Below are 13,013 nucleotides of genomic sequence, written 5' to 3'. Positions count from 1 at the left end.
GGATCCAACGGATGGCCATCCGTCAAGATCCGCCGGTAATGCAAATCAATGGGGAAAAAAACGGATCCGCCAAAAAAAATGGCGGATCAGTTTTTTTGCAAAAACGGCGGATTTTGACTGATGGTCAAAAACGGAAGTGTGAAACAGGCCTAAGGCAATCCCTACATGTGTTGTGGCTGTTGAACAGCCGTGAGACATGCAGCCATGTGGACTCAAAGATTTTATTCGAGCACGCCGAAGACACTCGGTCAGCACACGAGGATGGTCAGATAACACCTTATCAGCACATGTTCTCTCATCACTAATGACTGCAAAAAATAAAATGAGCTATGGCTCCTGAAAAAAGGGAAGAAAAGAACTAAGGGGCTTAAAACAAAGCTGGCCACCGCAGGAAGCGGTTAGTATAGATTTTTTAGTTGCCCAGGAAAAGTTGAAAGGGTTTAGTTCTGTAGATAAAGTGTAGACATGTTTTCCCATGATGGTGACCTCTTATCATACATCCTGTAGGGGCATATGTTTGTCATAGAAGGGGTTCCCTGTTTCTTGTACAGAGCCTCCATATGCAGCGCTCTTGACCTGTCCATTTATTAGCATGACCAGCTTGTAGAAGTACGGTATATTTTAGCTGGATCGGAAATATATGACCACCAGGAACATCCCCTGACAATAATAGCATATCATCGTTCGTTTCTGAAGACAGATCCTCTGCGATCGGCTGCTCGCCAGCCTGGCTTCTACTGCAAAAATGGTATTGCATAAAAATACTATCAGGAAAGGTGATAAATATATGATCGCTGGGAATACAACCGCTGGAGCTTCTAATATTCACAAGGTCCTAAAGTTCACTGTATGAATGCAGCTGTAGCGAGCTTGAGTGACCATGACTCCATTCACAGGTGGTGGTCGTGTAGTAATGGCAGGTACGCTGGATGCAGTGACGAGACGGGAAACGGGATGAACTTTAAGATGTAACTTTTATATAAATATAGATGCCTATAGGGGCTATCTCGAGCAACCAAACAAGCTAACAGCAGTTATCCTCCCAGGGATCAAAACAAGAAAACACTGATGACACAAACACAACTAACCCAGCAAAGACCGGTCACTATAAGTCCGCGGTATGGCCGACTACGGGTCCTGAATGTTAATTATAACGTGTCACTTATCCTCTCTGACGTTCGGCAAAGCAATGGTCGATGATGCTTCGGCGTATCAGCCGTTGGGCCCAGCTGACGAGACTTCAGGCATTCCTACACCCCAGCGAAGTGGGGGCACAGCAGGCCCCCAAGAGTTCCTCTGCGTCGCACCTCCTGGCAGAGGTGGGATGGCGTTACCCGGGGACCGGACATTGTAGGCCGCAGCCACCAGCTGGAGACAGGCAGCAGCAGCCGCAGGTGGCGGTAAACAGGCCGCAGCCGCAGGCCAGAGCCGAGCTGCGGGGGCCGCGGGCGGCAGCAGACATGCCCGCCACTGCGGGCTGGGGTGGAGCGGCAGCGACCGCAAGCAGCAGCGGACTGGCCACACCCGCGGGCTGGAGTCGGGCGGCGGCGGCAGCGGACAGGCCGCACCCGCAGGCTGGAGTCGGGCGGCGGCAGCGGACAGGCCGCACCCGCTGGGTGGAGCCAGGCGGCGGCAGCGGACAGGTCGGCTGGTCGGTGTCTCTCCATTGGATGGCTCGGTGCCGCCTCCCCTCTGTCGGCGGTGAGTCTCCCTTGAGTCTCTCCCATCGCTGCGCTGCTCTCCTTGCTCTGGCTCTGGCTCTCTGGCGCCCTCTAGCTTCCTTGCTCCTTCTCTCCTGCTCCATCGACTGCCCTCTGCTGGCGTCCTCAGCCCCTTTTATATTAGCTCCTCCCCCAACCTTTCTAGAAGTCTCTGTGTTCTGTCCCCTAATTATGTCCCCCGGAAACAGATCCCCTAGGAACCTTGGTGACAGCCCCCTTGGTTCCAGCCCGGACACACAGCGGGGACTCCTCCTCCTACACTCCCCCATCCTGTATGCTCGCCAGTCCTCGGGCGAGGGCTTTGGGAGGCCTGGGCCGGCTTCTCGAGATGAAAGTTTCCTCTGCCATACGAACTGGTCCTGTTCGTAGCGTTCGGGGGGTTTGGCAGCTGTTGACCGCTCGGAGTGCCGTGGTTCGACTGTGGTGGAGTTCTCTGGCGTGGTGGAAGGTGGGGGGTCGGTCGGGCCTGGTGGGTTCATTGGGTCCGCTGGAATATTATTTCTCGAAGTGTCTGTTTGTACTGCTTGGAGGTCTTCCTCGTCATCCTCATCCCATACTGCTGACAGAGGTTCTGAGACCTGAGGAGTGGCCTCGGGTCGTGTGGGGTGGTGGAAGTTCAGGGCCGTAACATATTACAGTGCACGGTACGGGTAGGGAGATCCTCATCTTTTTCGGGTTGTATTTCGTACATCGGCCCATCGGGGCTTACTCGGCACAACACTCGATATGGAGTCTCTTCCCAGTGGGGTTCCAGTTTGTTTTGAGGGCGCTGATCTCGTACGAGTACCCGATCCCCGGCCTGGAGGTCGGTGGATTGAGGCAGAGTCCCCCCTGGATGTTCCAGGTCCTGGAGTTTTGTGTGGACGATTCGGTGCAGGGTTTGTAGCCGATGCAGGTGGTTTCAGACCCACGAGGAGACCCCTGTCCATGGTTGTTGCTCTTCCGGATTTAATTCACCTCCGTGATCCCCTTGCCTTCCCGGCCAAATAGCAGTGAGTAAGGGGTGTAACCGGTGACTCAGTCTACCCGGTTGTTATAAACCCACACCAGTTCAGGGATGTACTCAGGCCAGCGGGCCTTTCGGTCGCTCTCCATGGTGCGTAACATTTGGATTAGGCCATGTGCACACGTTACGGATTCTGCTGCGGATCCGCAGCTTTTCGTTGTACAGTACCATTGTTTTCAAACTGAAAAACGCTGTGCACATGCTGCAGATTTTTCTGTGCGGATTTGCTGCGGGTTCAAATCCGCAGCATGTCAATTCTTTGTGCAGAATCCGCAGCGGTTTCACACCTTCTCCATTGAAGAGGAGTGAAACCGCAGGGGTAAACTGCAGGCTAATCCGCATGTAAACCGCTGGTCTTTTGACCTGAGAATTTACCTGTGGACTTTTCCAAATCCGCGCGGAAAACTCCGCAGCACCTTAAACTACGTGTGCACATAGCCTTAGTGTCCGATTAAATCGTCCGTAGGCTCCATTCCCTTGTGGGTGGTACGGAGTGGTCCGGGATTTATCGGTACTATATAGACGGTGTAGTTCTTCCATGACTTTTCCCAGGAAGCATGCATGCTGATCTGAATGTATCCGTTGGGGGCAGCCGTACACTTGAATAAAGTTTTTGCAAATCGCGTAGGCGGCCGACTCCGCAGTTTGATCTCGAGTAGGGATTACCACGGCGAATTTGGTGAAATGGTTCACCATGATGAGACAATGTTCATACTCCTGGTGCGCAGGGTCAACGGTCAAATAGTCAATCATCAAGAATTCGAGGGGTGCTGATGTTACTATTGACTGTACTGGGGCCCGTTGTATGGGTGGTTTAGTTATGTATCTCGCATAGGCGGCACGCACGGCAAGCTTCTTCCACTGCGGTCTGCAGGCGAGGATGGTAAGATATTTGTTGTAACCACTGAAAAGTCTTTTGAGCCCCAAAATGAGCCCCTTTTTCATGGGCCTCCCGAGCTAGTTCACTAAGTTGGGCTCCTGGTACGTACTACGGTACAATAGTCCTCCTTTGATTACCAATTTCTCCCATTGGCGTAGCATTTACAAAGTGTCCTGAGTCAAAGTCTGTCTCTGAGTGTCGTTAGGTATTTCGCCAGTGGCCACCCATTGGCACAGGGCCCCAATCTCTCCATCTTCTTGTTGCTGCTGGATCCATTTGTCCCAGGATTGTTCTAGCATGCCTCTAGTGAGTCCTATGTGGGATTGTTCTCGGGTCGTGGCAGTGAGTCCGGCGGGGGTCAGAGCGAACGGCGTCTCCTTTCCTTCCAGTTTGTCTTCTCGACTGTGCCCCGGGGCTGTACGTCAAATCCTGGAGAGGGCGTCAGCATGTACATTCTCCGCTCCCTTTTTATAGATGATCTTGTACTTGAACTTGGCCATCCGGGTCACCCATCATTGCTCCAGGGCCCCTAATTTGGCATTTTCGAGGTGCGACAGCGGATTGTTGTTAGTTCGTACCACCACCTCAGAGCCCGCCAGGTACTCTGCGAACTGCTCCGTCATGGCCCACACTACTGCGAGGAGCTCGAGCTTAAAGGAGCTGTAATTGTCGGGATAACTCTTTCCCGGCCGTCTTGGACTTGCGACAATACAGCTCCTAGCCCGTGTAGGCTCCCGTCAGTATGCAGTATGAACAGCTGTGAGAAATCCGCATAAGCTAACACCGGGGCGTCCGAGAGTGCGGCTTTTGAGATCTCGGAAGACCTCCTCCTGCGGTTCTCGCCACTGAATCTTCCATCCATTTTCTCCAGCTCGGGCTCGACGTGCAAAGTTCTTTACGAAACGACAGTTATATCCAGCCCACCCCAGGAAGCCTCGAAAACTTTTACCGTCTCAGGAGTAGGCCACCCTTGAATCGGGGCGACCCTTTCCACGGACGGTCTAACGCCTTCGGCGGAGATATTGTGTCCCAGGTATTCGATCTGTGTACGAAACAGGTGGCATTTCTGGGGCTTTACCTTCAACCCGTACTTCTGCAGCCGCCCGAGCACCTGCCCCAGTACCTTGCCCTCCTGGCAGTCCTGGAGGACTCACGCTCCCCGCACCAACTGCTGGAAGACCCGCCCTTGGGGCGTGCGGGAGCCTCACTGGCTCAGAGTCTCTTGCGTGGGCTCATTGAGGAGTAGGTTGCCGAACTCTCGCAGTATGTTCATACCCAGGGTAACCGGATGTTTGTCGCTTGCGTCTCCCTGGGTCAGGATCACTCTTCGGCGGCCGAGTGATTTGCCGCATAGCGAAATCTGCATCCAGACTACTCCGACGACTGGAACCGGGAGCTGGTTGGCGGCTACCAACTTTATCACGGACCCCCACTGAGATCTCACTGCTTCAGGAAAATGCTGCCGAAAATAATAAGTCTCTGGCATGGTTGTTACTTGCGATCCTGTATCTACTAGGCATCGTATGGCACAGCCTTCGACCTCTGCCCATACCACTGGACACTGCGCGATCAGATCTTCGTGACTTACACCATCCCGTGTGGTGGGATCTAGCCCCGAGCGGCGTCCCCCCAGCTCAGAGTCCTCTGATTTTAATGGCCGGCGGGGCAGGTTCCTCCTGCGGCGTGGGCACTTTCGGGCAGAGTGTCCCAATCCTCCACAATCGTAACAGGCGAGTGGTCGTGGGAACCCACTATGGGGAGGGCCGCTATGGTTCGTGCCTTCTCTGCTCGGCCCCAGCCGACTTCTTGTGGCTTCTTTTTTCGCTTGGGCCAAATCGCCTTTAATACTTTGTAGCTCTTGCCTCATCTCTTGTACCCAGTGGGGTTCTTCCATGGTGCTTACGGATGCTTCGATAATCCAAGCCATCCCCACAGGGACTGTCACCCCTTGCTCCTGTTCCTGAAAACGTGCCTCCTTTCCGATCTCCAAAAAGGTTAGATGCGGATCCACTCGCACCTGCTCTCGCAGAGCCTGTTTCGTCAGGGTGTCTCGCATTCGCTCCGTCCAGCTCCACAGCATAGTATTGCTGCCGGAGAACCTGGGTAGATTGCTCAGCATAGCCCCCAAGGATAGGCTGGGCTGGGGCCCACCGTTGCCCCCCTGGCCCACATCATCTCCGCTCGGAGACTGCATCCTGCTGACTACGCCAAATGTAGTAATCACAGGTACGCGGGATGCAGTGACGAGACGGGAGACGAGATGAACTTTAAGATGTAACTTTTATATAAATATAGATGCCTATAGGGGCTATCTCGAGCAACCAAACAAGCTAACAGCAGTTATTATCGCAGGGATCAAAACAAGAATACACTGGTGACACAAACACGACTAACCCGGCAAAGACCGGTCACTATAGGGCCACGGTATGGCTGACTACGGGTCCAGAATGTTAATTATAACGTGTCACTTATCCTCTCTGACGTCCGGCAGAGCGATGGTTGATGATGCTTCGGCGTATCAGCCGCTGGGCACAGCCGACAAGGATTTGGCGGAGACTTCGGGCGTTCCTACGCCCTGGCACAGTGGGGGCACAGCAGGCCCCTGAAGAGTTCCTTTGCGTCGCACCTCCCGTCGGAGGTGGGACGGCGTTGCCCAGGGACTGGACGGTGTAGGCTGCAGCCACCAGCTGGGGACGGGCAGCGGCAGCCGCAGGTGGCGGTAAACAGGCCGCAGCCGCGGGCTAGAGCCGAGCTGCGAGGGCAGTAGGCGGCAGCAGACAGGCCGCAGCCGCGAGCTGGAGTCGGGCCGTGGCGGCCGCTGGGAGCGCGGGCAGGCTGTCAGTGCCTCTCCGTTGAACGGCACAGCGCCGCCTCCCCTCTGTCGGCGGTGAGTCTTCCTTCAGTCTCTCCCGTCGCTGCTCTGCTCTCCTTGCTCTTGCTCTCGCTCGGGCTCTCGCTCTGGCTCTCTGGCGCCCTCTAGCTTCCTTGCTCCTTCTCTCCTGCTCCGTCGACTGCCCTCTGCTGGTGTCCTCAGCCCCTTTTATATTAGCTCCTCCCCCAACCTTTCTAGAAGTCTCTGTGTTCCGCCCCTTAATTATGTCCCCCGGAAACAGTCCCCCTAGGAACCTAGGTGACAGCCCCCTTGATTCCGGCCCAGACACACAGCGGGGACTCCTCATCCTACAGTCGCACATGCTCACTACAACTACATTAGCATTGGAGATTTTGGGACCCCCCTTTCTCTTTTATTAACTGTGGTTTCAGCAGCCAGACCACCAGTGATCGTTTCTTTAATTTTTACTCTGCGCATAGATAAATATTGTTTATGGGTCTAGCCTTTTAATTCTTACACCATGTAAAGTTCTGTAACTTTATAATGTTCATACTTGCTGTCAGAAAATAGAAGACCCAGGCAAAACCAAAAGACCCTCATACATTAGATGATGGTTCAGCTGACAGCTATCTCTACCGACTTCCCACATACACAGGAACATTCGTCTCACCTGAGCACTCCTCTGATCTCCACCAGAGACCGCTATCAGTCTACAAAAGTAAAAAACGATTGGGGATTCACATTCCATCAGAGGAAAGTCAAAAGGCCCCCATACCGATACACCAGCCCCCATACTGGTACCCCCATACTGACACACCCACTGATATCAACAGGTTTTGCCAACTTTAATATGTATTGGGGCCTTACTATTTCTCACAGCTGGAGTTTACCTATAGTCTAGTCTGGAAACAAATGTAGGAAAATCACTGTGATAAGTACTGGGCCTATAGGGGATTTTGGCAATGTACAGTAGATGGGAATACTCCCCTGATCTGGCAGCAAGCAGTGATCTTGAAAATGGTGAGGAACTGATGAATAATAATCTTTATTTTTATATAGTGTTAACATATTCCGCAGCGCTTTACAGTTTGCACACATTATCATCACTGTCACAATCTAAATTCCCTATCAGTATTGTCTTTGGAATGTGGGAGGAAACTGGAGTACCCGGAGGAAACCCATGCAAACACGGGGAGAACATACAAACTCCTTGCAGATGTTCGAACCCAGGACTCCAGCGCTGCAAGGCTGCAGTGCTAACCACTGAGCCACAGTGCTGCTTTAAAAGACTACATGGATTACATGGAAAGCCCCTTTAACATCATACATTTGGTATTTTGTCCCCAAGCAAAATAATATTTGATGGGCATGATACTACATGGTGGCCATGTGGGAACATACCACTTACATTGAGACGGGCAACGTCTTACCCCTTTCAGGGGGTTTATATACTGTACTTATACTGGACAGCATTTAATATCATAGGTTTTACGGCACTTATATGATTGCCTATTTCTTGAGCTTCAGAAACGGCTGCGGTGTCGGAGAGGGATTTGCAGGGATGGATGCACAATACAGAATGGTGACCTATGTGTAGACTACAAAGAAGAATAGCTCAATTCACCCCACACTGAGCTTTTCATGTTTAGGCAGCATAAAAGGGAAGGTTATAAATGTGACTTGAGGAAACAGACGGGAAATGCCTGTGATTGGGCTGCTTCATGATTCGCTGTTCTGCACAGAGAGCCGGAGGGTGGGGGTGCCGCAGCGCACATTGCAGCAATACAGATGGAGGAAGCTGTGGTATTCTCGTTTAGAGCAGATGTTAATGTTAGTAAGCTGGAAAATGTGGACATAATAAAAGTGACGCAGAAAGAAAAGATGAAAAGTCATGGAATTATAGAAATCACAGGATGGATACACAGGTTAATGATCTGCCAATGATCAAAACATGGAAAAAATATTTTCAAAATTTTCAATTTATTGAGTATGCAGTTTAAAAATAACCACATACACAGAAATCCCAACCTTGTCTGCAAACAATGAGGTTTTTATTGGATGTCTGAATAATGATCTGCTGCTCTGGGTTCCCTTGGGCAAATCATCAAGATCCACTGCTGGCAGCTCCCTTTGTAATTACCGACTACTGACATCCCAGATGTGTTCCGTTATAAGTTTATGCCTAAAACATACAACTCTGCCCATCACTTCTCGAAACAAGCTTAATTCAACACCCTCATCACTTCACTATCCTACAATCCTAAGCGACTGTTTGACACTTTTCATTCCCTACTCAACCCAAGTGTTCAGGCCCCGACCACTGACCTCAGCACTGACAATCTGGCCAATTATTTCAAAAGAAAACATTTACCAAATCCAAAAGGAAATTTTCTTCCAATCCTCTAACATCATGCATTCTCTTATATTCTGCCCTTCATTTAGCTCACTCTCTGTCTTTGAACCAGTCCCATAAGAAGTTTACAGGCTTCTTGCATCTTCTCGCCCAACTACCTACACCAATAACCCTATTCCCTCACATCTCCTTCAATCCCTTTTCCTGGCAATCACCACTCACCTAACTAAGATATTTAATCTCTCTCATCTGTTATCTTTCCCTCCATCTTCAAACACAAAAGCATACACCTATTACTTACAAAAACATCCCTCAATCAGAACTGCTCTGCTATCTATAGATCTGGCTCATTTCCCTTTCATTTCTAAACTTCTGAAACACTGGGTCGACTTGTGTCATGTGGAGTGTAATATGCATAGTATATAATAATGTAAAGGTAATGCACAACTTAGTAGTGTACAGTAGAGGATAAGACATACCGTAGATTAAGGCTTAGCATACAAGATAAGTAGGAAAAGATAGTGAATGTAGTTAAGAAGCGATATTAGTCTAACAGAGTGTCTTTGGAGTGCTCGAAAAATATGTTTGAGTCCCCGCGGCTGCATGTATCGCGGCTGTTAAACAGCTGTTACACATGCAGAGACTGCCTGTTTGTTAGACATGCAGCTGCGGGGACTCAAACATTTTATTCAAGCATGCCGAAGTCACTCGGATAACACCTTATCTGAACACGTTCGCTCATCACTAATTACTACACACCATTCCTTTAATCTGATGATCTATCCGGACAATCTCTTTAACTCTGTGAATCTTTCCTAACATTTTAGCTCAGATATAATACCTTATAGCCATTTATTTAATAGAACTTTGATACAGACATGCTGTCTTACGACAGACATACACATTTAATACAGGTGCTTCTCATAAAATTAGAATATCATCAAAATATTAATTTATTTCAGCTCTTCAATACAAAAAGTGAAACTCATATATAGAGTCATTACACACAGAGTGATCTACTCCACGTGTTTATTTCTGTTAATGTAGATGATTATGGCTTACAGCCAATGAAAACCCAAAAGTCATTATCTTAGTAAATTACAATAATTAACAAAAACACCTGCAAAGGCTTCCTAAGAGTTTAAAAATTCCCTTAGTCTGTTATCAGTAGGCTCCACAATCATGGGGAAGACTGCTGACTTGACAGACGTCCAGAAGGCAGTCACTGACACACTCCACAAGGAGGATAAGCCACAAAAGGTCATTGCTAAAGAAGCTGGCTGTTCACTGAGTGCTGGATCCAAGCATATTAACGGAAAGTTGAGTGGAAGGAAAAAGTGTGGTAGAAAAAGGTGCACAAGTAACCGGGATAACCGCAGCCTTGAAAGGATTGTTAAGAAAATGGTTTCAAAAATTTGGGGGAGATTCACAAGGAATGGACTGCTGCTAGAGTCATTGCTTCAAGAGCCACCACACACAGACGTATCCAGGACATGGGCTACAAGTGTCACATTCCTTGTGTCAAGTCACTCATGACCAATAGACAATGCCAGAAGCATCATTTGAACAGATGCACTGCTTGTCCCAACTCCCCTATACACATATACACTCCATTTGGACAAGCATGTGGGTGCTCTCAATTAGGAGAGGGGAATAAGCCACTGCTAAAGGTGTCTTATCTCACAGAAGAATGAAAACATCAGGCACTGAAAAATGTGTCTGACCTCACACACATCACTTTTCCCACACCTATACATCAATATAGATACATGTTAAAAAGGAAGTTATTGTGCAGTATCTCAGATTGTTCTCTCTCTGACATCATTTGTGTTAGTAACCACAACTGCACAAAAGGCCAAATCGCTGGAGAAAGAAAGGTTGTTAGTGGAGGGCTATCTGTCAGTGAATGGACCACTACTGCTCCACGAATCGTAACATCTGAGAAGCTAATACTGTGCTGTCACTTTTCCAAAAATCAGTGTCACTAATTAATACAAAAATTGCTAATATCTGAGTAAACCCATCAAAATGTCTAAACTTTGATTTTTGCTTTACCCTCAGATTTAATCTCTTTGTATTACAGGATAAGAAGCTGCTTTCAGCTGCTCAGCAGATGTTGTCCGACAGTGACAAAAAGATCCATATCCTGCGCATTCAGATCCGAAGGGCAACCCAGGAGACGTCCGCGGGAGGAGCAGGTAAGCGTCTACTATATAATCGTCTAATTCTGTCTGTCTCTCTGTTTGTAACAGAAATCCCGCATCGACTTGCACACTAGGACTTTATATAGCTTGACTACTGTAACAGTAGGAACTCTTAGAATATATATATATATATATATATATATATACTGTGGTGCAGTAACCTCTGTTAAAGATAGGGGGCACTGCATATGCGACTCAGAATATGTATGTGGGCATTTCCTTGATGGTGAAACAGTGACCGGCATGGTTGTAAAGTCCAGTGTTATGATTGAGTCAAAAACAGAAATGCAAGCTAAGTCCAGAAAACCAGAGAGGTTGGCAGCTATCGGATTTCAGACCCATGAACCTATCAACACAACTAGCAGTAGCCGTGGGGGGTTCCTACGATGCCCTAGACCCCTCGATCACAGCCGGAGAACTAGATAGCCTAAAGACAGAAAGGGAAATCTAAACTGCCCCATAGCAGACCCCAAAGCAAAAGGCAGCCCCCCACATATAATGACGGTGAAGCAAGAAGAAAGAACACAACACAGACAGAAAGATAGACTGAGCAAAGACGGGGCCCAAGCTAATTAGATAGGAAAGGACAGGAAGGCTGCTGTCTGCAATCCGTGAAAAACCCTATGAAAATAAGAGCCAACAGACTGACAGTGAAAAAGGCCCTGAAGACGCTAGGCTTCAAAAAAGCTATGTCAGTACTCAGGAATATTCTGAAGACAGAGCAACAGGCAAAAGGAGATTCAGCTCACCCCAGCAGGGAATGGCAGAATCCAGAAAAGCAAGGCAAAAAGCAAAACACAAATGCAAAAAGGCAAGGTAGCAAACTTAGCTTTAGAGGAGCAGGAATCAGACTGGTGTCCTAGAAGTCCACAGAGAAATCACCCACAGGGCAGAAGGGCGTTGGCAGCCTTATATCCAGTCAGTGACTCCACTCAGCCAGTCATCATCATTAGACTCAGGTGCCTGATAATCAGGCTCACTACCTTCCCTCACCAGAATAGGGAGTTCACCAGACCTCAGTGACGAAGGGGAAAATGAACTCACAACAGTTCCTCCCCCTTGAGGAGGGGTCACCGAACCCTCAACCATGCCACCAGGGCGATCAGGGTGAGCCCGATGAAAGGCACGCACCAATCTTTTGGCATGAATATCAGAGGCAGAGACCCAGGAATTGTCCTCCTGACCATAACCCTTCCACTTAACCAAATACTGGAGTCTCCGTCTGGCCAGACAGGAATCCAGTATTTTCTCTACTTCATATTCCATGTTACCTTCAACCAATACAGGGCTCGGAGGTGCCACCCCAGGAACAACTGGTTCAACAAACCTCTTCAACAAGGACTTATGGAACACATTATGGATTTTAAATGTGACGGGAAGAGCCAAACGAAAAGAGACCGGATTAATAATCTCCAAAATCTTGTAAGGTCCAATAAATCTAAGCTTAAACTTAGGAGAAGCCACCTTCATAGCAATATTTTTTGATGATAACCACACCATATCACCAATCTTAAACTGGGGACTAATGGTCCTATGTCGATTGGAAAACCGCTGGGCCTTTTCCTGGGAGAGAGATAACTTATCCACCACTTGGTCCCAGATCTGGTGCATTCTCTCCACCACAGTGTCAACACCTGGGCAGGCAGAAGGCTCCACCTGCCCTGAAGAAAATCGAGGATGAAACCCAAAGTTACAAAAAAAAGGTGACATCAAAGTGGCAGAACTAGCTCTATTATTTAAAGCAAATTCGGCCAAGGGCAAAAATGAAACCCAATCATCCTGATCAGCGGAAATAAAACATCTCAAATACGACTCCAAGGTCTGGTTTGTTCTTTCTGTCTGCCCATTGGTCTGAGGGTGAAAAGCAGAGGAGAAGGACAACTGAATTCCCAGCTTGGAACAGAAAGTCCTCCAAAATCTAGACACAAACTGAACTCCTCTGTCAGATACAATGTTCTCAGGAATCCCATGCAAGCTAACCACCTGTTGCAAAAACAGGGGCACCAACTCAGAGGA

At 48.9% G+C, this 13,013-nt stretch overlaps 1 protein-coding gene across 1 annotated transcript in view; it reads left to right on the top strand.

Annotated features, from left to right (window-relative positions):
* LOC141100328 (serine/threonine-protein kinase N1-like) overlaps positions 1 to 13,013 on the top strand; it is a 109,371-nt gene that overhangs the window by 38,265 nt on the left and 58,093 nt on the right. The window contains exon 4 of the mRNA XM_073588727.1: positions 10,877 to 10,991. Coding sequence (XP_073444828.1) covers positions 10,877 to 10,991 — 115 coding nt within the window. The remainder of the gene's footprint in view (positions 1 to 10,876; positions 10,992 to 13,013) is intronic.

Source organism: Dendrobates tinctorius, unplaced genomic scaffold (genome assembly GCF_039654945.1).
Source record: "Dendrobates tinctorius isolate UK_male_01 unplaced genomic scaffold, ASM3965494v1 ptg000104l, whole genome shotgun sequence".
NCBI classification, from domain to species: Eukaryota; Metazoa; Chordata; class Amphibia; order Anura; family Dendrobatidae; genus Dendrobates; species Dendrobates tinctorius.
The sequence above is the reverse complement of the archived record's forward strand: the minus strand, read 5'-3'. Positions and strand labels throughout refer to the sequence as shown.